This window comes from Aquila chrysaetos, chromosome 20 (genome assembly GCF_900496995.4).
Source record: "Aquila chrysaetos chrysaetos chromosome 20, bAquChr1.4, whole genome shotgun sequence".
Lineage (NCBI taxonomy): Eukaryota > Metazoa > Chordata > Aves > Accipitriformes > Accipitridae > Aquila > Aquila chrysaetos.
In genome coordinates, this window is record NC_044023.1 from 18,212,892 (window position 1) to 18,238,607 (window position 25,716).

The following is a 25,716-nucleotide window of genomic DNA, read 5'->3' on the forward strand; positions in this document are numbered from 1 at the left end:
AAACAGAGATTCAAGGGAAAGAAATAGCTTTTCCCTCTTTCATTACACCATATTTCAAATAATTTTTGTCTCTTCCAAAGCTTTTTCATCATCCTATGCTCAGCTATGCAAATGAATGGATGAACGCAGGCCAAGGAATATTTTTCTTATTCAAATATAAATTAAATACATTCCTCTTACTGGACAGATAGAGTGTATCATGCTCCAAAAACAAAGTTCACATCCTTTAGAAAAATACATTCCCTACTTCAATATTAAAAAAAAACTGAAAGAAAAAAAAAAGGCATCTACAGTGGAATACAGAAAATATCAGAAGATACACTGCACCTCAAAATGCCATTTCCATAGAAATGGGTGGATGTTCTAACAGATCTTTTTCTTAAAAAGATGCCAATGAATTTAAAAGCTACATATGTGCCAGACCTACATATTATTCTTGATCACATCACTGTGCCAGTCATTTCAGATGGCATATGGGATTAATAATAATAGGTTAGAACAAGATCACCTATCATAATTATTTCCTATATTAGGATGCAAACCAGAGCACAAATGTCACAGCAGAGACAAGTGCAACGTGTATTTTTCCATGCAATTCTCTCCTCTTCCCCAATAAGCACATCACTGAACCTGACACTGCACTTTTTCATCTTAGAGACAAAAAGCTCATTTTAAAAAACTGCTTCAAATTCAACCCCCGGGTTTTTTTTTTTTTTTTTTTTTAAAGTATAGGCATATCTTTACACTAAAAATCTTAGCAAGATCAGGCCCTTTATTATTCTGTCTTTAAAAGATAATTTTATGACAGGAAAATTTTGTCATGTTTCACCATTTTTTTTTGCCAAAACTGAGTCTTATTCTTCAACTAACCTATGCTCTATCTAACTGTGCTCCATCCATCAAGGGTGCTTCTGAAATTGTAAGTAAAAACAGTTGATATTAATTTCATTGTCAGAAGAAGAGTGTGTCTTACCCAGTACAAATAGCTAAAAGCACCTGCTTGAAACATACAGTTCATCATCTAGGCCTGTTTCTATCAGAAACAGATGGAGGTAAGGTGATTAAATTTCTTCATTTTGATGGAAAGAACAAACACTTTCATATACAGCCATAACACCTCAAACCACTTAAAAAAGAATGGGTATTAAAATGTGATTTTCTCTACAGAAGAGTTTAAGGACACCTACAACTTTTCTTTTAATATACTATTTCCTACCTATATTACCAAGTGATTTGTCTTTCATTCTCCTGTAAGTACGCTAGATAGATGATCTATAAATAGATTCATAATAGATTACTCATCTCACCAAGATGAATTACCAAATTGAGATTCCTAAAATATCTTCTCTTTTATCCTCACTAATTGTGAAATGAGTCATATAAATTTTCAAAATTTAATCAATTTGCAAAGTACAGTAAAGGATTAAACACTTTTCTGATGCATTATGCATGGCATTTCCTTTTACTAGGCCATACTAAGACACACAAACATAACTGCACATTACATTGGACATGCTGGATGCAACATCAGGCATTTGGCAGTTAGAGGTGATGCTGGCAAGCTTTTCAAGATGGAGATTTATTGTCTGTATCCGTTGTCCTTCATTTTAGGCCATGGTTTGGACTGAGACGGTGATACCACATTACAAGAAACATGTAGTATCCCATAACCATTACCATGGACTTCTCTTAAACACTTCCCACTGCAGGCTCAGCCATACTGGCTCATCAGTGGCTTCCTTGGAAAAGTCCAGATTCTCCAGTCCCAAGCACTAATGAATGAAGAAGCCAATTAAAAAATCCTTTATCACTTTGATCATTAATCAAATGTACCTCCAAACAAGCAGGAAAATGCAACAAAAGCCTTGACCACACAGCAGCTATCTCAAGCGGGTGAGGCAGATTGTCTTCGAAGAAATGGAAATGCCTGTTCTTCTGTCCCTATTTTAGAAGGGATACCACTACAGAGAGGGTAATTGGCACACAAACATTTCAAATTCTATCCAAACCTAACAGCTCAATTTTTATTGTTGTTCTTCCACAAATTTTTCAGCATTTACCTTCTAAGGAAAAATTTGTGATTTTTTCCTTACTCCGCCACAAAGGAGGCAATTACAAAATCTCTGCAAGTTTCCCTCTTGCTTAGTAAGTTTATTTTCATATCCAGTTTTTAAGATTCATTATAGCCAACTTTAAAATGCCAAGAGGCATTCAATTTGTCAGTGCCTATAAATAATGGCAGATTCATATTAAAGTATGTTTACATATCAATTACTTAGGACTCAATACTACACATGCTCTTGAAAAATACATTACTCTTGATTATAAATCAAGACAATTCAATTATGTATTTTAAATGCATAATTGTCGTCACATTTTCATAAATATTGGCAATACACTATCAGTCGCTAAAAATGCTTCAGTGAAATGAAAGAATGCCTTTTCAATCCTTTAAATGCTCTAAAAGATGACTAGTCATTTCACATTAATTCCTGCAAAACTGCAAAGACACATTAGAAGAAATCCTTGTTAAACTTCTATTAGTCTGTATTTTCTCACCAATGCAGCACTAATAAAAATGTGGGGAAACTCCTAAATTAGTCCTATAAACTCAAATCCTACAGTATCTATAAAAGAAGTATGAGCTGCTCCAATACCCTTGGTTAAAGGCAAAGTATTTGTACAAATTTCTGAGGCAGAATATACAATATGCCTTTGTCAACTTTTCTCAGCTTTACAAGATGTTTCTGTGCTCTAATAGGTCTTTTCTACCTCTACAAACTGTCATCCTATGATAGTAATCTTAAACTTCAACAAGCTTCAAAAGCCAAGGCATTATTGCCCATACAAAATTACTAATCACAGCTTTAGGTTTAGGGCTGTTCTCTGAAAGAGGAAAAGACACCTCCAGTCCATTCATTGGCCCCAAGGCAGAATCAACTCTTCTTAAAACACTCTGGATAAATTTTTGTTTAGCTAGTTCTTAAAAACTTGTGGTGCTAGACAGCCTCTAAGTTCCTAAAATAAACTGCTGTAGGACTCAACTACCTTTTCTGCTGGACAATTTTAAGACCAGCTAACCTAAATTTCTTTGCTGCATTTAAACCTTACTACTTCTTGCCTTACCGAGGCAGACATTGACCTGCAGCACTGGGCAGATTACCCAGGTTATCTGAAGGTTTCCTTCAACTTTTTGTATCTGGTTCCTCTTTCAACCTTTGAGTCTTTTGTATATTTTAAATAGGAGAAAAGGATGGTCTCTCCCTATGTGTTCACACACCCCCAAGGCAAAAGGGGCTCTCTACATGTTATTAGGAGACAATATTAAGATGACATAGTAAGATCCAGCTTCCAAAAACTATGTGATATACTTCAATGACTGATTAGACATCGTCTTACATATGTCAAAATTGCAACACAAACTCAACACTTTTATTGATTATGTCTTTCTTTTTTAAAATTTAATATTTCAGTTCTACAAAAACAATGCTGAGTACAAAACTGCTAGTAGGATAGGGCTCTGTAATAAGCAATAAAGGAAGATAACTTTTATCATTTCCATAGCACTTAATTTCTTTAACAGACTATATAATTTTTGATCAGTGTTGAGAGCAGTCATCTATGCTATCTGTGGAGTCATCTATGGAGTATTATAACCCACAATTCACACAGAGGGGGAAAAACAGAGCAGTCAAAGCCTGAGCTTTCAAAAGCATCCACTAAATTCAAGTGCCACCATTTTCAGATACCCAGCTGGAGCTATAAAGGGCTACGCAGAGGTGTGAACGCTGCCCTAGCAGTTAGCACTGGTGGAACAGTATACTATAACACACAGGTATTTTTCACTACAGTAACTCTTCAGCTACAGCTTTTAGAGTACTCAAAACAGCATATGATGCTTCACCCTCTTGTGTGAATCAGAAAAACACACAAGGCATAAAGACTTTTCTTGCTGTGTAAAGAAGAGCTGGGTAATGAAGTGTGTAAAGGGTACATGATATTTGAATGAGAAAGCAAAAAGATTTCTAATGACTATGTAAGAATAGGGTTCCTCTGCATTATCTGAAATGACATGCAATCTCACAATTCAAACAAATCCAGTGCTAACACTCTATTATATGTCCATAACTGAATGCTATTTACATTTCATTTTTTTCTTCAACATTATACACACACTGACATAGGCTGCATGTGTGATAGAGAAGGTTATCTGATCCTACTGATTTATGGTTTCACATTATTGTAACACTGAGAAATCCACTACTGACAATTAGTCAGTTAAATGCAGAAAATGCATGACAAACTCTAACTAGGATAAAGCTCACTATCACAGCAAGTGTGGTCACTTCAATTTTTATATTTTTAAAACCTCTACACACTATTTTTTATTTATGACTTTTAAAGTTTAATAGTCCCCTTCCCACTCTCCAAAGCACTCTCCTCTCACTCCACGCAAAACTTCCAGGACTAACAGCAATAATAACCATTCTCATCAATGGGCAAAGGCAGCCCTAGAAGAATATCAAACGAGTTGGTTCTTTGTTTCTGGATGTTGCTTTTGATGTTCTCTTCCTCTTAGTCAAGACAGACTTGACAGCCTTGACTGACTGGCATGACTAATACTGCAACAGACATTCTGCAGACCACATTAAATATCTGCGCAAACTGCCTGCACTCACAACTTGGCTGCCGACATTATTTTTATTTTTATTTGATGTGATCATAATGTGTCAGTGCCCAATCCTGGATCAGGAATGCCATGTGACAACATTCCCCTCTTCTTCCACTCTCTTTTCTCCCTGACTGTTTGAAACGATGCCTCAGTGGGCAGAAAGCAGGGAATAATTGGTTGGGAACAGAAGAAGCTTATCTGCCAAAACTGCTTTTTGGCTCAGGCTTGTAACCCAACAGTCAAACACTAGGCACAGACTCATTGAATAAGACAGATTTTTGCACAACTTCCAGGACAAAACCCTCAGCTGTATAGTCAAGCCTAGTTAGAAACCATACCCAAAAGAGCCTTTTCCCCCTTAAACTAGGAGCACGTCCTTGTTTAAAGTTGTAGGGTGAGAGCAAACAGTCCAGTAACACACTGATACAGTTACTACACTCCAAACTTCCTGAATTGTCTTAACTGAACTAGCTCACCCAATTCTGAATTAATTCAACCAAAATAAAGACCAAATAAATTATACAAGGCAACCTTATTTTTAATTCTGAAATCTGAGAAAATAGTATCCCAAATCTTTCCTTTTAGTATAATGTTATCCCTTCTGTTGCCACGTAACGGACTGCAGTGTTAAGAAAACTAATACTAAAAATCCCTCAAGCCAAAAGGATAAACCGGCGATAAAAATGTCTTACATAATAAGGATGGATAAACTGTATTACTTTCACACCAAGCACAGCTGGAAAATAAGTGAATTTCAAAATTATGATTTAATGATACCCTCTTTCAGAATTCTGTTCACTCTCTCAGATGCCTGGAAAATAAGAGCCCCAAGACCTCTGCTTCACACTCAACTTAATGGCAAGACACATCAATGCCATTACTTTTCCTGTCACTGAGGTGGACAGAGAGATGCATCTGACATAAGCAAACAGGCGAAGCAAAGTGACAGGAATAAGAATGCCTATTCTGTATTAATAAAACAATAATTTGAATTTGGACTACAGAACAGTTAAAGGGGAAAAAAAATTAAGTTTTGCGTGTTTGATATTAATTATTCCCTGGGTATGAGTTAACAGATGTCAATATGGAATATTTTTTTCCAGAGAAATGTTTCTCAATCTGTCAATAGTATTTTGCTTAAATGACAAGCAAACACTTGTTAACATCAATTGATTTGGTAAGTCTTTAGTCATACCATCAATGACAGGCTTCAAAAAAGGTTGTCAAAGGAGCTTTAGGGGGAAAAGGAGAACAAGAACAGCAAACAATTTTGGCCTTTAACTGCCTGTATTTCAGTGATGCTTTCTAATAGGAGTCAATTGTTAAGTTCAGGACTAGAGCCAGTCAATGGTGAAACAAACCTGTTTACAGCTTAGTTTGCTTTACTCATATTTCAGTATTTCAGCTCCTGTTAGGGACACAGGACAACAAAGAAAAGGGATGGTGTATAGCCAAAAGCCTGAGGAAAGACTATGTAGTCCTTCATCTGGGTCACATCTCAAGCGCACATACCACTTATGTTAGCATTAATGGGCAACTCTCCTATACCAGTAACCTATACAATATTATTGTTATTCTATCAAGACTGCATGGGAAAAAAAGGTAGAGGATGTGACTTGCTTCAGGTTGTACATAAGATGCTTCTGGCCTTCGCCTAATTGTAGTCACTAAATATGTCGCACCAAGAGCCTAGTTGTTATGGGCTCTCATACGCACTAGGGTCTTCAAAAACACAATTCAGCCAGCCCAACATCTGAAACTTGACGTTGACTCTGCAATGTGCATAAAAAAACTACGAGAAAAACCTGCAGGAACTTAGGAGTGTCAGATATGTGGGATGACTCCAGGCCAAAGCAGAGGGCAGAGATGGCAACCATGCTTCAGTGCCCCCGACAGCAGATTTATTGACAAGACTTTTTTTCAGCTTTAGCCTTTCCAAAACTTTGTTGAAGCCTACAAACAGTTATCATATGGTAAATATAACAGTCCAGGTCTTCAGCATGAATAAAAACGAGCACCTGTTGAGCTTGGTAAGGATGTGAGAGTACTCAAGGATGAGGACTTCAGTGAGGATGACTGAAACAGCACTTCATACATGCAGGGGAGAGCCAGGCATCACTCAGAACCCCTGAAATACCAAAGGAAACAACCTCTTCTACTTGACCGTGGGACAAAGAAGAGCAATGAAGCTCCCGCAGTGCCTCCTAGCAGCTTAAACACCCAGATCGAGCCATCTTCCCTTTCCTGTTACTACTTGAAAAGAAGGAAGACGGTTCATTTTCTGCCAAAGCAGATGCACAGCACAAACTCAGAAACAGACAGGCAGGAAGGAGAGGGGGGGAGGGGAAAAAAAAAAAAAAAAAAAAGAGTCTGGAATTTAGATAGTAAAAGAAAGGAATTCAGAACTGTTGCAGTGACCTGTCTGACCTAGGAAGTATCAGATATGGCAGACTGCAAACAAGACCAGTGGAGTATAAAAGGGTCACTGACTCCAGAGACAGCATTTTCATCCAAAAGCCAGTGGGTAACCTTTTGTGGTTTGGGGTTTTTTTGTTTGGTTTTTTTTTTTAAGAATTATAGACACTGATAACAGCCAGATTAAACCAGTAGCAAACCAGCCAAGATCTTCATTTTTCTCAAAACAATATGCCCAGCTTCACTAAATCAAATATTGGCATACCTCTATTTTTTTTGCTTTAATACAAAATATATGTTTTAAAGACAGCTAAAGAGAGAGAAAGAGATCTATTTCAAAGTGCAGTTGAACGTTTCCTCCTGGAAGATTTCTTCTCTTTCAATGTCCTTAACACTGCCAGTGACACATTTCAGCGCAACTAAAAGACAGTGCTTCTCCATATTACAGCCCTGTAGACTTTTTTTTGTTTGTTTAGTCTTCCTCAGAGGCTCCATGTTGTTTAGAGACATTTGCAACAATTAACTGCCCTTCAAGTTCCCAAGAGCAAATTTTTATCTTCTCAAACAAGGTGGGAATCACATTAAAGGTTACAGGGAAATTACTGACCAGATACAAACTGTGAATGCTGCATTAGCCACAATGACTCTTGGGATTGAAAGCCTACTATCGGTTAAGAAGAGAATATTCATTCAATTTTCTTACTGTATATTAGTGAGCTAATGGACATGGTGGATCAGGAGAGGAAATAACAGACATTTACTATCTTTTCTGAACAGAATGAAATAAAACATGAAACGTTTATTTTTTTAATAGCTAGATATTAATATTCAACTACAGAGCAGTAAGAAAAACAAGAGCTTTGATGTTAGGCCTGATATAACTGCCAGGGTTGCCTCAGTCTCCTATTATGTACTGGGATGCCAGCATATCTTCCCCTGATCCTAATCTAATCTCATAAATATTCTTCATCAGCTACCATTAAGAGAAGGTTTTCACCTGATGTCATGTGGAGCTGAAACAGTATTGCTGATGGTCACAGTGACATAAAATAAAGGGAAAATCAGTCAAATTGAAAGGGCTGACAAGAAACAGTTCAGAAGTGGCTCACTTAAACCTGGCAAACCTCTCAAGATAAGAGCTGTGGTATGACTGGTCATGTGCAGGGCTAGGTTCAAAAGAACAATGTTAATAACTTAAAAATAGGCAACAGCATTAAATCTCAATAAAAACACAATGTCTGTGGTCGACAATGCTGTCACTTACGTATGTGCATCCAAGTTTGCTATGGACTGCACTCCCTGGAGCAGATAGCTTTCAGAAGCATCCTCTTTCCCCTACACCATACCAAATAAACAGTCTAGTGAGGCTCTAAGCAGCCATCCTCCCTTTTTCTCCTGGAGTGCAATAAAGAGAACAGGCAAAAGAGAAATGCAACGGAACTGTTCTGTGATTCTTCCTGTGAATGGAGAAAAGATCACAAAAGGCATTCAAAAGGAAGAGAGGAGGCAACAAATTAAAGGCGAATGGGTTGTGCTGCATTTAGGCTAAAGCCTTCTGCATCTTCAGCCAGTGAAAGCCAGGAATGGCAGAGCTACAGCTGTGCATAGACACAAGCATAACTGACTATTTCAGGTCCTTTCCATGCTACCTTTTACTTTGCCCCACTGTCTCAATTAGCACAGCTTCACTAGCCCTGGTGTAAGCAGCTAGTGTTAAGCAGTAATACATAAGCAGAACATATAATAGAAGAAGGATACATTTACAAGTCAAATGTTGGGCATGCAGGTGTTATATAGCTGAGAGCTACTGAAATGCCTTTTTGTTTTAAAATTGTTTAAACTCTGTAAGTTTCATCACCAAAATTAATACCTGCTGTTTGTGCTGTAGCAGACAGAACCCATTTAGCATAGTGATAGTCATCAGCTAAGCTGTGTATCTAAGACTTTACTGCACCTGCTTCTCCACCACTAACACAAGTTTCAGAACTAAATTACATTTCAGCCAAACCTTGATCATCATACGAAGCACGCACTGCAGAACAACTCAAACATGCACAAACACATCTTTGTGTAATGTCCTGAGAATAGCTGAAACTTACACAAATGAAGACAAGCATAACAGTGTCTACTAGCATCAGAAAATGAAGGAAACTATCAGGTTTTCTAGCATGAATCTCAAGTCCCATCCTGCCTCCCTTCTGCCCCAGGCAAGATATCTTGCTTCTCTACTTCTCCAGGTCTGTGTTCTTTTAGGCATGTTAATGACTTGAATCTTCTAAGATCACCAAGCAGAAGGAGACAACCAGTTCTCTTCCTATGGGTCTGGGGAAGAACATAAACCTAGACCTCTACAAACAAAAGGTCAGCACGAGCCAGGTCTATGGGAGTGCAAAAAGATCCAGGAAGAATGTTTTAAATATTGCAGATGACTCTCTCTAGTACAGTTGAGCTGTCAAGGTACAACGTGCCTTAAAAAAAATGCAAGCAGAGTTACAACTGCAAAGAGCTTACAATATGAGGTTGACCTGTGCTTATTTTGTACTGTAAATTTTCTTCCCAATTTTGCCTTGAAATATTGCTGCGAACAACATCCACCTCTATTTGAAAAGTCACAACATTTTGTCACTTACAGCTGCGCAGGGTATACAATTACAGGGATGCAATTTTCACAGGAAGGTGGTATTTAGAGGAGCTAATATCACAGACACAATGAACATGAGGAAAATGGATGGAAGCACAGAAAAAGAGAGATAAAGGAGACAAAGCCAGATCCACAAAAAGAAGCAAAATGTTGAAACTGGGACTTCAGCAGAGATGCTTAGGTGCAGGAGATGGAAAAGATGATCAAATCCCTTCGACAGATATTCATTAGTAAAAAAATCTACAGCAACTTAAGTTCTGGCTACATACAAAAGCATAACTCCGTGTTGGCAGGGATGGTCAGGTGGCACTGCTCCAATGCCTACGCCTGATCAATATTCTCTCAGTAGATATTCTACTTCTGTCTGCAAAGGGGACCAATGACCTCAGCATGCTAACATGCATCTCTAGAAATAACTTCTACTCAATACACACAGACTAATGTCTTCTCCTGTTGTTCAAAAAGAAAAGAGCAACTGTACCTCCATCTGCAAAAGGAAGTGTTATGAAGTACCAGGCTATGATTTGAGCCTGTTAATGTTAATTAAACACAGACTATCCTGCAGTGCAGAATCAGATATTTTAGAAACCTTTTGCTTAAAAGAGTATAAATCAGCCTTTAGAATTAGCTATTTGCTTAATTCCCATTTTCCTTCTCACTCTACAGTGGCACTATACTGTTAGGAATGATATTTTAAGTATCTAAATCTCCTTACAAATTCTACTTTAGGAGCCAGATGTTCAAAGTTCAGCACTGCAATGCTCAGCATTACCACATCTGCATTTCTTTGTTGAACTGCCTTGAGAAAGTACCCATTCAAGACTGACCAGCAAGCCTGAGTGCGGACCAGGAACTGAAAAGTCAGTCCAGTGGTTCACAGTGAAATCATTTTCCTGCCAGATCACCCCTTTAGTAACTCATCCTCAGCGTTCACACCATTATCTGTATTTTTCAGCATACTATTCATACTCTAACAACACAACCGTATTGCTGCATGGCGAAGCTTCTGGTCCCAACCCAATTTTTTTACCTTTGGATCAGCAGTCAGCAGCTTGAATGCTTGATATACTTGTGCTTCTTTCACACCTCCACCAAGATCCAAGAAGTTGGCTGGCTTTCCACCGTTCAAGGATATTATATCACATGTTGCCATTGCAAGTCCAGCTCCATTGACTGTAATCGTAAACATCAAGTAGTTGTATTTCACATAGAAGTATATAAGGTTTGTGAAAAGGCTTAAACCGTATCACCACAAGCACATAACACGGCTCAAAATGTTACACATAAATAGCTATTTCTAAATACGTTAGTACCTATTTAGGGATATCCAATGCAACAAATAATTCAAAATCTGGTGCACACACACCAACATTTAGGTTTCTTTATGACTGTATCAATTTTAGGACTTAGATGCGCACCTTCCCTTAAGCATGCACGAGCACCAGAACGGTAATTGTGGAAATGCAAAAACTTCTGATTTAAAAAAAAAAAAAAAAAAAAAAAAAAAAAGAGAGAGAGAGACAGACACAAAAACTTCTGGGAATAGTGATTGCATCATGAGACATGAAGGACAAATTGACTCCTTAAGCTTCCCTCCTACCATTGTGATAGCAGTAGATGATGCTTTGTATTACTGTAAAACACAACCACATTTTGGGGATATCAAATGCTCCTGAAACTGCCTTTTATTTTGCATTTGCACCAGTCTAGAAGCATTGCCATGGGCACCAACATCCTCTAAGCTAGGAAAAGTAGATGAGAATTATTTGTCCCCAGTAAGTTGCTCCTGCTGGACAAAGTAAGGCTTCTGTGTCACCTGTAATTTAACAGTGATACCTAATACTAAAAAAAATACTGTAGTGTTGCCAATTGTTGTTTGGGTTTTTGTTTTTTTGGGGGTTTGGTTCTTTTGTTTGTTTTTCTTTTTAAACTGAGATTAAAGTCTCACTGTCACTTACTGAATCAACTGCAACACATTATCAGTATCTTTTGGATTTGTGGTTGGAGTACACATCTAAGCAAAGTAAATGCTGGATATTTTCTCATCAAGCTGAGATAAAATGTCTAATTCAATTAGATTCACAATAAAAAGCTGTACTGGCTAAAAGAATTTGTACAAAATGAAAATTTAGAGCATAGGTGACTTCTTTATTTATCTCTTCTAAACACAAGAGTAATTTCTGTTCTACAGAAACTTCAGGAAACTAAAAAACCTGGGTTTTTTTTCCTTTTAACAACGAAGCAGCTTCTTTAGCAGCTTTTCTTAAAGCAAAATGGAGTTCAATATTCAGTTGTAAGTGGGAATATCATGTTTTTACACACCTACGTTTGCAGAGTGTTTTAAGTAACAGTCTCATTTTTGAAAATTAATGACTGAATTCTGATGACTTCTCTTGTTTTGTTTTAATTACTGGAAAGACCAATTGCATCAGCTTAAAAATTCAGAATGTAGAAACCCCACAGCCTTCTCCCTTAGCCTGCCTTCTCTCTGATAGCACATGTACCCTGCCTGTCTGCTGCGGCCTTCATCACAGTTTCAACACAATTCTAGTTTCATTCCTGCAAGAACTTGTGGAAGGACAGACAACCTCAGCAAAATAGACTGAAATACAGCGAAGGGTGGATTGAATGTCAGAATGTAAACAAAGTCTATACACTGAACAAGTATGAATTTGTCTTCAAATGCCTTTTGGATTTATTTGTTCTTACCAAAGCAAGCAATATTTCCATCCAGTCCTATATATTTTAAGTCATATTTGGCAGCTTCGTTCTCTATAGGCTCATTTTCAGACTTGTCATCCATGGCAAATATTTCTTTTTGCCTAAATTCTGCATTGTCATCAAAGTTTATCTTGGCATCAAAACAAACAACTAAAGAAAAAAAAAACATATAGGCATTTAAAGATTACAGTTAGAGCTTCTGAAATATTATGACTACTACAGCAGGGAGGGGGAGAAGGTTGCTTAGGGACTGATGCTGCTTCCAACATATGATCAGCTGAAGTTCTAGCATTGAGTCCAGTAGAGATGGGCAAGTTTTCCTTAAATCCTATATTAAGAAAAGGTACAGCAAGCATCTCCACACTACAGTCACATGCCCTTGTCACAGGATGATCTTCTGTGTTTGCTTTAAACAAAGTTCCCCTAAGTTATGAAGGCAGTTTTTATGATTTGGACAGGTGGATTGCAGTAATTACATAAGAAAGTCTACTTTAAATATTTTCAATGTATGACACATATAACAGGTAACAGGTTAGAAATCCAAAGCAATGTTTGGTAACATGCACTTATTTATATTTGAGCAATACAAAATGCTTTCCTTAGCCATATTTTTAGTTTATAATGTTACTAGCTATACACACATTATTTCACTAAAGATTTGAACTAAAACAACTTTAAGCCAATGTGTGTTAAATATTATCAAAAGATTACTTTTAAATAAAGAAAATTTTAAAAGTAAATACAAAACTTCTCATCAATGTCAACATCCGCTATGGTTGTAAAAACAAATTAAGAAGTAGTTAAACCTGACTATATTAAATAGACTAGCTAGTAGACATAATATTCACATAAACCCACCAGTAACAGAAATGCATGTAGAGTGAACTGGTTATTTGCCTATTTACTGACTCATTATTTCTATGGGTTTGCACAGGCAAACACCTCATTAGATTAAGATATTGTAAGTAAATATAAGACTATATACTTACCATTTCACTATGTAAGTAATTTGATTTGTACTATATCCAGATTATAATTACTGACTGAAGTATAATTAATTTCTCAATGCAAACCAGTCAGATTTAAGTGCCTTTAAATGCTGCATCCAGAAAAATCTAATAGTTTTTCTTTCTGCTGTGCTTTGATTCATATTGCCATTGAAACACATACATTGTACGTGTCCATGTGCTCATGAACATTGTACACATCTCTGCAACTACAGGCCAAGTACAATTAAAAAGACAATTTTTTGTCTTTGATATAGATACCCATCAATTAATATAACTAATCACACAATCTTTTTGGTGGACAAATACCTCTCTTGGTTTGTTGTGGTTTTTTTTAATATACAATTGCTTAACTTGGGGGAAAATATCTAAGCAAAAAGCAAACAAAACATTTACACAAACAGGAGAGTCTCAGTTGTATGTCTTGATTTGCATTGGGTTTTCTTGTTTTAGTTTTCTGATGTTGCTGGGGTTTTTGTGGTTTTTTTTAAAATACATTTGATTTGTAACCAATACCAGATTAAATTAAAACAGGATCAAATTTTGTTTCAGTGACTGCAGTTTCAGAACTATTCATGAGTGTTGGTGTATAATAAATATCTCCTGGAAGAGTCTAGATCTTACCCGGTCAACCATCATGTGGGAATCTGCTAAAAGGAGAAACGTCTGAAGTTCATAATACACTTCTACTGTACTACAGCTGCTTTAATTTTTTTTTAACAAGACCTGTACCATTTTTCTTCTTCAAGCTTTCAGTTCCTTAAATTGCTAAAACAACTCAAACCTAGAGTAAAACTGGAGTTTCAGAGCTCTGTTTACCTTGGACATGAACATCCTCAATGTCACATTAATAGAATCTAATTTCTACAGAACATTCATCTTTAACAAAGGCCATGCTGTGCAAAGTAACAGGAAAAACACCTATTAATATTTATCAAACCATTTTCACCATCAAAAGCACATTGTTACATGCATGATAGATTATACAAATGAATTTTGCTTTTAAACAAATATCAAAGAAAGCTCCAATACTTATATTCATGGAGTACTTCTGTTGTTTTTGCTAGCAGTTTAGAATTTTTGTCATCTGCCAATTCAACAGCTTACACTGAGAGCAAACAAAACAAAAACCCCCAAAGAAATTGGCAGTTACAGGCTTCTGACCCAATAGCGTTAACAAAGAATTTGCTACAAAATTAAACAAAAGGAAATACAAATGGCAATGTATTTTCTAATGGAAATTCACACAAGTGAAAAACACAAAACACAGCAAGAAATAAATCCATCTTAACTGTTACTTTGACAGGAATAATGGTCTTCATACAGAGACTTATATTTTATCATTAGAAATAACTGCCTTAAGCTACTCAAATGTTCTTCCATTTGTTTTATCTCTATTCTTCTTCAAGACATTTCAGATGGCGAAACTGCTAGCAAAAAAGAAATAAGCACAGGAAGACTTCTGTATATGTCTGCTAGTAAGACAGCTTTCACAGCTTGAAACCCACTCTGTTTCTGCTCCTCAGCTTCCTGGATGCAAAACACATGGGGAAAAACCTCGGAGAAAACAACATAAAAACTCCTACCATCCCTCATATTAAGCCCTCCTCACTAAATATGCACAGCCATTCCAGAAAAGCTAAGTTGGTAACTAAACCAAATCAGTTCATTTCTTCCACAGTGCCACCTCATAGTAGTCCAGCAATGATGCAAAGTTAATACCACTGTGGTTCTTTAGGACCTTTTAGGACCACCAGCTTTGTTTCCCCTCATTCCTAACTGTCCTCTCCTTCACTTGGCCCTAGTTGTCTACCAGTTTCCCCTGTTGGTACCCAGCCAAGCACCTCAATGTCTTCAGCACCTCCATGATGTCCCTATTCTGTTATCTGACGGCGCTGTCTCTGCCCTTCTCAGCACCTATACACACCTACAGTGTCCCCCCACTAACTCCCAAGACATACTTAAACGTCTTCCTTGCAGGACTACATGGCTGAGGTGATGTAGGTACTGAACTGGGGATTCTGTCCTTTGCTCTGCCAAAAGTTATTTTGGCAGAATAGTAAAGTGCTTCTATATTAGTCGTCTGAGCTAGTTTTGAACCAGCAAGTGTGAATACCAAACAGCCTAGTTTCTCTGCCTGATAGAAGGCAATTGTCATAGATGTCCCAATTCCTGACATCTGACTGAGCAAAAGGACTACCGGGTACCTTCCATACTGCCCAGTAGTGTTAAGGTATCTTGGTCAATTGGTCTACTAAAAAAACTATTTCAAGAAGTTTTGAGGAAGGAAGTTTTGTTTTTACAGCATCAGTGGTCTCGAACCCACAAAATAAACCTGGCAAGTACATCAGTCATAGCAGACAAACATACCAATGAATTTGTATTGAAGTGAACATCATCATCTGCAGGGAAGTTCCAGCAGTTTTTGTTGCACCTATTTTAAAGGTCCCATTCATCTTCCAAAGGTCAAAAGTGTCATGTGTTGCACATTGCTAGAACGTGAAGAATCCAGACCATTCATTTTACAAGGCCCTATTTCATTGTTCTGCTTTAGCTTCACTGTGAACACAAAATGAAGATGTCCTTCTCACCTCATTCTCAACTGGTTCTAATGAGGCCAACGGATCTATTTAAATGGCGGGGGAAATCAACAGTCTGTTGGGTTCTGAAGATTTCCATTTTTTCACAAATTGCATAATAACCAATGGAGCTAGAGTTAGTTGCTAAGAATTTGACTTATATTTATTAAGCTGAGCAAGGTTTACAATGCAGAAACTATCGATTCAATGCGTACATTATTACGGTACTTCAAATGAGCTGGAAATCTGAATACAAAGTGCTGTGAAAGATTCTCAAATAAAAAGAATTAAAGAATTTGGTGTCTATCCAGAGAGCTAAAGGATCCTGGTGGCAACAACACTGAACTCCCCTGCCCCCAACCAAGAAGGAATTCGAAAAAGGTCTGCTATCAAAGCAAAATTCATACATTCAAGCCATAAATATGTTCTTCTAGGTTAGTTTAACCTGAAAACAGCTCATTACGTAAAAAAAAAAAAGATGACACATTTGATCATTTTTATCATTGTCTCTGAATTATCCTCATATAATAGACAAGATATTCCTTTTTGTATTTGTTTTTAAAATGCCACTTTACAACAGGGCACTTCAGTGTCCCAGAGCCCACTTTATAACAAAGACCACCATCTTTTAAGCTGTGTTAATAAAACACTCTGGGGCAGGATTTGTTTTACATCTTTTAGACATTTTCAGAGTTGAATACCAGCAGAATTCTCCTTTTAAGCTGTGGACAATTCTCTGCCAATTCTTTTGTATTGTGTTTTTTAATGAAAAGGGAAAAACAAGGTTGGACAATTGGAAGAGACTGCATAGTTTCTAGCCACAGTTCAGCTTCTGAATTCCTGACCAACTGAGCCAAAAATATGGATTTTTTTGTGAAAAGCTGTTTAATTTACAAACTAGCTATGGGCACATAAAAAGTATTTTAAAAATGCCAATTCTTTCAATTGGTACTGACTCCCATGAGGAACTTGTGTTCTTAACTGACGTAGCAGTGATCTTTTTCCAAAAGTTTCCAGAACAGCAATTAAGCAGCCACAATCCTAATGCCTGTTGAAATGGGTAAAAGCTTTCTCTTTCCATTTTCTAATTTCCACTTTAATCTGTAGGCATACCTTATAAAGTTGGTGAAAAGCTGGAATTGTCATTCTTGACAAACATTGATAAAGAATACTCAAGAAACACCCACCCGCACTTCCCAACGTCAAACTTCTCTCAAATCACAAAATGACACTGGAGGTAGGGCCTCTACTAGGAAGTCACCAGTGGTTGTGAACTGCAGCCTGTGACGCTGAAGTCTCAGCTAGCTCCCCCTGAGCTCCACAACTTCTCATCATTACCCATTTAAATCAAAGACAAGAAATAAAAAAGGGAAGGGGCATGAATACCGTAAAATATTGGCATTAGGAGTGAACGCATGGGTAAAAATGCTCTGGCATCAAATGAAACAGTGAGGTGGTAACTATGATTCACCTGGATCAGCCCCATTGTTTCAAAATACCACAGGCATCTTTACTTCCTCCCCTCTTCACCTTTGTCCAAGTTAGTTGGACAAAAATGACAAATGGAAGGAAAGGTTTCAGCTGGAAAACCAACTACTAGAATGTTGTGAAACCTAACCTAGCTCCTTCTTTTTACCCTATACCTTCTCAGCCCTGTATTCACGGTGGAAGCAGATCAATTACCCTTTTTTGTTCCCAAAGGATGTAGCTAAGTGTCAGTTCCAGCTGGAATTTCTCTTGTGCTCTAGTAGGTTGCAGAGTCATGCACTTAAAATTTTAACTTACCCATATGTTTACAAACATAAAATAACAAGTTTCTTTCCCCATAATCTCAGTAATTCTAGCAGCATTAACAAAAAAACAAAACAAAACAAAAAAACACAACAAAAAACCCCAAACCAAAAACCCCAAAACAAAACCAAGAAAAATCCAACTTTGTACAAAGAGCAGAGGAGCAGAAAATGTTCCTGTTTCTCACCAAGCGTAACATGTAGAAGCCAATACTTCCAGTATTTGGATGAAATAACAAAAGGTATTGAAATGTAAAATCTGCCATGGGAATATTTATGAATGTTGCTTAAATTACATTACAAAATGAAATTAATGCAAAGCTGCTGCTACAGCCTTCTATGCAATTTAATTTATAGTTTGCATAAATAAAGAATCATAATGCATTCACTTGTTTCCTTCAATTTCTTACCTTGCCCTTCTGGAGTTTCACCAAAGGGATTCACTTCAACCTGAGTGGCATCAATTTTCAAGAAGAGATTATACAGCTTCTTAATTTGATCTGCTGCCTAAATTTGATCAAGCGATTTACAATTACCACACAGAAAAATAAAAGTTAATGTTTTCAAGCCAAAGGTAAACCATTATTGATTATTTTTAATGTATTAAATGGCACACTAGCTCTAGATAATAACTGCTTTTATTTCTGTTTTCTTAATCATATTTATATAGTATCATAAATAGCTATAATGTAGCATTATGATACTGCAAAACATTTAGTAAATGTGCATTTAAAGACTACATGAACTGGAGATTTTCTACAAAATAAACAGCACCATTACTATGACAAGTTTAATTTGAAAAGTGCCTAACAGCTCATAATGACATATTCTCCAGTATGCTGAGATCCAAGTTGCATTCACGTTAATCAGTCTAAATTCAGAAACCATAACGCAGTATGTGCACATTAGTGACTTTAGGAAAAAAATATAAATTTCTCCTTCCTACATCAGTCTGAAATGTTTTCTTGAAGAAATTATGTCAGAAGCATGCTTGTTTACTCTTTACAAGATACTCTTGCTTGTTCCTTATTGTTCCTCACATCTCTCTCTGTGTCTGGTTCTGTGGCCGAAAGTATTGTGACTGACTACTGACTTCCAAGTCTTTTGCTCTTATAACATTTTTTGATTAACAGAACAACTTAAACAACAGCAACGTGAACGTGCATAAAAAAATTCCTTTGGTTCATTACACACTGACAATCTATTAGCTGAAATAAGTTTGCAGATGCAGAAGTGCACTAATAAAGAACCATTCAAATTTGTTCCTTCATTACTGATCACTTAGCTGAAGTACACAACCCAAAAATATTTGGGACCTCTCCTAATAAGCAAAGTGAATGAGAATAAAAAAAACAGAAGTCAGCTTTCTCCCACAGTGTCATTCATAAGAAAGAAAACATTACAACTGGAAAGACTCAACCCCAATACTGCACTACATCAGGAAGAACATGGTGAGGGATGTTCCTATCTCCCTCTACTCAGTCCTGACACAGCAGCACCTGGAGTGCTGTGCCCAGTTTTGGGACCAACACGTCTAAGACTCTATAAAGAGTTACAGTTTGGAAGCAGCATACAAATTGCTTATGAAGTTTTCCCTGCTCAAAAGTCATCAGCTGAAGCATTCTCAGTGGTTTTGACTTAAAAAAAAAAATTATCAGTTATAAATCCGCACCCATCAAGGCAGCAGTTTCCTTGGCATGAATGCGCCGGTTGACAAACTATCCTGATAACACATGGCTAAGGCTATCAACAGTGATGCTAGGGAGGAATTCCCACTGTGCAACCCCATATTGACTCTGGGCAACCTGCAAAGCTGTTGTTGCCCTAGTACACTGCTGTAATTTTAACAGATCACCAGAATCGCTTAACTTTTATTAAGGGCTGCTCCATCTTTCAGCACCTCTCTGAATCAGGCAGCTTAATGTCAACATTTCTCTTTCTCAAGGTCTACAAGTACTGAGCCTCTTCGAGGCAAAGCATAAAATCCCAATCTAGAAATAGTGAATGTATAAGTAAACACTAGGATTTGTCTGAATAAAAACTTTGTCTCTATGCTTCACTAAATTCCTTTGAGTTGATAGCACAAGGAAAGAAATGCATTCACTGCAGCATTATTTAAATGTATTGTTGAAAAGTCCATATATTGCTGTTAATTATTAAGTACCAGAACTCTTCAAGGGTTGAAAGGTTCTACATAATCATTCCTCCTCATTAGATATACAGCTAAATCTTCAGATGTGTTAATCAAGTTAATGATTATGCATTTGTTAATTGCACGGTTGGGATAGAAAATAATTAAAACTGCTGAATTAAAAATAAAGGAGTTCTACAAAAATGACTGTTTGATACTATTGAAAAAAAAACAAGCAAAAGTAGCTTAAACAAGCTTTCCTCTTCTCTGCAAAATGATTCATAAAGGCAAAATATCTTGCATATTTGTATACAATATGGAATTCCAATATATATAGAAAAGAGATACTGAAAAAACAACAAGCTGGCAGCCTTTTGGTTTTGAGTTGAAGACTGGGGAGGGGGGGAAAAAGGCTTCAACTACACAGAAAGACACACTTCGACTTCTCCCCATATTAAGAGCCAAATTTTCAAAAAAAGCTCTACCCATGTAATTCACTGAGCTTCAACAGAATTCCAATGAAATCAAAAGAAACCCACATGGTATAACAGCATGTTGTCATCAATTGCTTCAAAGACCAGGGACTTTCACTTTGGAACAATAAGGATTTTATTCAAATTGCTAAAGCCTGATGACAATTATATAGGTGCAATTTAGTATTTAAAATGTCAAAATGGTCCTGATCTAATGGACACTTAGCCTTTCATATCTAGTTGGAAAGCATTTATCGTATAGCTGGTCTAAAAAGGCTTCAGTAAAATCTGAGTGAATAGTCAGGTTACCTGCTGTTGCAAAGGTCCTTTGAATCCCAAATTTTTTGCCATTTGCAATGCCTGATGATCCTTTATGCCTTCAAAAATATCTATTTCTTCCTGTAACAATAACGTGCATAAATACAACTAAATATTCAATCTGAATGGAGATTTATAACTTCAAAAGGAAAACACTTAGTATACATTTGCAAATTAGTAATTAAAGCATGGCTGTTTGCCAAAGCTTTCAGACTGAGGCTATAGCAGCTGCCTATAGGGTATGTTATAATTACAACACCAGCTATGAAACAGTCCTTCCAAAAAATATATAATTCTTCAGGGTGGCATGCTGACAAGACAATGTGACACCAGTTTTCACTTTTAATTACTGTACAGATGGCGTTGACGAATATTTAGTCTGTTAATTTTTATGACATCTTCTGGAATATTTTCAAGGCGATGAGTGTCACTGCCCAGTGACACTGTGAAGTTTATGTAATTTTAAAATGCACATTAAATATTTTTACAATTTTTTGAATAATTATACTTGATTGTATCAATTATTTTCCCAGATGAATAGCTTCTCTACTCATTATCATGCCACAGTAACATAACAAATACTTAAATATAGTCATCGTTAAGAAAGCAATTATAACAGTTGTATTTCAGATGCAGAAGTCATCCAGGTACAAAGAAATAATTAACAACTCTGTCAATTAGAAAAAAACAACCCCAGAAAAAATAACCATATTGGCACTGACCCACTTGATAAAACTGTGTACCTTCCTGAAAGTGAAACTCACTCATAAAACATTTCAGATATTAAGTTTAACATATCGTATAACAGCCAGATTTAAGCTCTTTTTCTAATCAAGCTGGAGACACAAACACTAACAAAAACAGATGTTAAACATGCTTCATTCATCTACTAGATGACAGCTCTGATCCCCTATTTGGTGAAATACAATTTTTATGGTTCTTATTGTCTTCTTTCCATACATGGAAGAAGCAAAAATGGAAGGGGGAGGGGAAGATATATTCTTTTGGATAACTGACAAGGAACATTTTTAGTGTAAAATATTATTTTAATACCTTAAAGATAAGTTCTGGGCTAGTAACTGCAACTTCTTCTATGTCAACGCCACCCTGTGGACTGCCAACCATAACAGGTCCATTGCAAGCTCTGTCCATCAAAATTGCGAAGTATGTTTCCCTGGAAATATTCAGTGCTTCTGCAACCATCACCTAAAAATGAATATAGGGAAGAAAAAAACCCAAACTAGCAACAGTTCTGATGGGTCCATCTAGCTGGTGAAGCGGAGAACATTGTGGCTCACATTTTCTGCATTGCCTTAAAACGCAGCAGTGTGATACCTGTTATCCTGAAAAGAAATGTTTGTTTCACTGCTTTTACAAGATATTACAAACCAATGATCTTTTGCCCAAGAAATCCTCTCTCCCTAAATAAAAGACTCCTCTGATGCTGCTGTTCTCACTGGGGCATGTACCAAGCAGTGTAAACCAGGAACACCTAATTGCTGGGGTTTTCCCAAGAAGAGAATCGTTGCTGCTGCTGTGTCCATAAAGGGGACCTCCATATTACCTTTTTATTCCCAGCAAGCAATTTAACATACTGTCCCCAGAAAAACTTGAGTCACAAGGGAGTACAGTTTGCAAATCACATAGATGTAAGGGAGGCTATGTTGGCTTTCAGATGCATCTCATCAGTAGTGCCGTTCCTTACAAGTAAAGTCTCAGGCTTAAGTTCTCTCCCTCATTCTGACAGAAAGCCATCCCGCACTTTGAATCTCAGCACTGAATTCCTACCCCGCTTAAGTACTTCCTAAGGAAATGGGTTTACAGATAATTCTGCCATCCAGCTTTTTACTTTCAGTTTAGAGACACAAGTAGATGTGGGACCTTCAGATACTGGCACAATCCAGAAACATAATTTATTTTTCCAAAGAGCTATTAATTTCTATTTATTACTATAAATTACAGAGCCCTTTCACACCAGTATCTGACAGATAACTCACCACACAACAACAAAGATGATTCAAGTCCTACATCTTTGGAATCGACAAGTACTCACATTAAAATTGGGTGGGAAAATGGCCCATATAAATTCTTTGTTACATTTTTTCTCTCTTGCCAAAAACATGCCAAAGTCAAAGCCATTTTAGTATTACAATAACTGTACCTTCCTCTTCATCTGAACTGTCAGTTTTTGTAATAGTTTAACAATAGCTATTGAAGCAATTTCAGAGATTAAGTAGTTTTACACTTGGCAAAGGGCTCACAAAACTATGTTTTGATGCAAGAATACTAAATTACCCCAAATGTTCTTCATCTTAAGAAGTAAAAAATCTGCATATGATCACTACTAATTGTTCCTTATAACAGGTGCCACAAACTCAGGTGCAAAGACTGTAAATCTGCTCTGCACTACAGTTTTGCTTTTCAACCTGGAAGTTGAGCAGCCACCTCTGCAATTTAATTAGCAGCATAGCTTCTCCTTACGACAATCAACTATATTCTTCCTTAGCAGAGCTACTATTTCCTGCCTTTCAATGGAAGTAGCAGAAATCAGGAAAATCACTTCCCTAAGATTAATATAATTAAGAAGGATTAAGCAGCAATGTCTGTCTAGCATGGTCTGTTTATAAAGCGACAGTTTTGAACAATGATTGTAGATGAAGATCATCAGTCTGAATGAAACATGAAGTGAAATTCATTCTACCAGTCAGCAGTTCAAACTCCTTAGATCTGAAAGGCATGTATACGTACACCTGCAGTCTTAAAACTCTGCCCACCCGGCAAGATGTGTTCCATCAAATAAGTATTCCTGGGGTTTTCATAGTTCAAGGACTATAAACAAGAAAGATGCACTATACTTTCACCCACATCACTTCTTTGACATTCTACTCCAGAGTACATAAGAAAGAATGTACGTACCTTCTGCCTGGCTGTACATCTTAACAGAACAGAAAAAAAGCAAGAGACAAGGAATTAAATAAAGCCCTCTGTGCTCAGAATGGAAGAAAAGATGCTATTTCTTTATGGGTTTTTTTGACTTGAAGAAATTTGCTTTATAGTAATTTTGTTTCCTTCTACTTTTACCTTGCTTTATTCATAGAACATAGGGTGATGTAAAGGAATCATTCAAATAAGTGACTATTCAAAAGCAAACTAAAGAAAACTAGGGTGATGGAGGCAACTAAGAATGTAGAAAACTACCGCACTACTTAAAAAGCATCTGCCTATTTTAGGCTACTATAAAAGGATGCTAAAAGCCAACTTCAGAAACATAGCTCAGCTACCTACAAAGATTTGTCAAATTAACAAGCAAAGATATGGAAAGCATCCTTGATTTGCTACTATTAGTCTTTTTACCTGCATGCATGTTTTCACCTTCTTACATATCCTGCATCAATGTATCTGAAAAACGTGAATCAACTGCTTTAGACATAGGTCAAATAAAACCAATTGGTGCTACTGGATCTTGTCTGAGCTATTCAGACAGTTTCCACAGTGCTCAGGAACAGGGCCAGATTTAGGATAGGAATCCACTCAACAAGTCTTGAGGAATATATTTGCAAGCACAGCAGGTGGAACTTACATTATTAAATCGGGTATCTTTTCAACTGTTACTTCCGACCCGAGCGATTTTCCTCACTATTGCTAATTAACCATGTCAACATTGACAAATACTTCTCTGTCTTAATTCATAAAACCATTGAGAGTCCATCTACTTCATAGTAGGCAAGCTTACTGCAGAGTAAAAATTGTCAGACTGTGCAACATCTCTCATTTCTCCCAACGAAAAACAGTTTCTTTCCTTCACCATCCTCCCTGTTTGATGCAGAGCAAATCCAGGGAAATTGGTGTTCAAGGTCTTCAAATATTATTTGTTAAAGTCTACCTATCATTCACCTGACAAAACTTATGCAAACACATTAATGAACAGTTAAGAGTAGCGAAATTGAATCTACAGACTGTTGACTCTTCTCATATCTTGTCTGGTTTGCTTATGATAAAGAATGTGAAGCATCATTATCAGTTTACCACATCAGGTTTATATTTAAAATGTCCTGCGGAAAAATCAGTTTTCTTTAAAACTCCCTGACAACTTCAAGCTTTCCTTCTTAAAAACAAATCATTACCTAAAAGTTTAAGTCATACATATAATTTCATAAGGGTAACTATAACAGCTCTTTTATACCGAATCAAATATTCAAAATGTTAATTTTGTTATTGCTTGGAGAGAAAACACAGGTAGCAAATTCTCAAGTTGTCATGATAAGAGAAGACTGTCTTCTCAGATAACCAAGCTCTCCAAATTCCAAGCTGCCATAAGAGGATTTTATGTAAACTCACAAAATAGCTTCCAAGTTACAAGGGAACAGTGGAGACTGCTATTTATTTAAGAAACATCAATCTAAAGAAGCACAAACATGCTTTAAATTCTGTAGTAGGCGCACAAGCTGAGAAAACAAGCTGAAAACACCATTTTCTGCTCCATCATTATTCTAATTGTAGAAAATTTCTCTTCCTTCCTTAGAAATACATGTAAAAGGTATGAGACTTCCACTCCCTGACTTGACACTAGCTCATTGATTGCCTCACAGAAACTGAATTAATAACTATTTTCCTTCTGAAAAACATTTATTACCTAAATTTTTTAAAACATACGAGTTCACTCAAACTTTTCTGAACACCAAAAATTTCAAAAAACACAAAACCTAAAAACATGCCTTTTCTTTTCTTCCTGAACTGCAATTTTCTTTAAGTACATGTACACACACATACTCTTACATACACATACAGAGAAAGCATATGCCTTGAAATAGAACAAAAATGCCAGCTATTAATTCTCAACTTCCCCACTGCTCTTAGCAAGCTCAAAGGGTCTGTCCAGCATTTTCTGTGCACTAACTACGCACTGCGTTAAATGACATCTTAGACATAGCTAAACTTATACTTTTAATCATATTACTGTAGTTCGCCC

The 25,716-nt window shown here is 36.7% G+C and overlaps 1 protein-coding gene across 1 annotated transcript in view; it reads right to left on the minus strand.

The window, feature by feature from the left end:
• SUCLG2 (succinate-CoA ligase GDP-forming subunit beta) overlaps positions 1 to 25,716 on the minus strand; it is a 134,386-nt gene that overhangs the window by 44,783 nt on the left and 63,887 nt on the right. Inside the window, exons 5-9 of the mRNA XM_029995978.1 lie at positions 21,801 to 21,953; positions 20,739 to 20,828; positions 18,236 to 18,332; positions 12,438 to 12,599; positions 10,759 to 10,901 (exon numbers count right to left, since the gene is read on the minus strand). Of these exons, the coding sequence (XP_029851838.1) occupies positions 10,759 to 10,901; positions 12,438 to 12,599; positions 18,236 to 18,332; positions 20,739 to 20,828; positions 21,801 to 21,953 (645 nt within the window). The remainder of the gene's footprint in view (positions 1 to 10,758; positions 10,902 to 12,437; positions 12,600 to 18,235; positions 18,333 to 20,738; positions 20,829 to 21,800; positions 21,954 to 25,716) is intronic.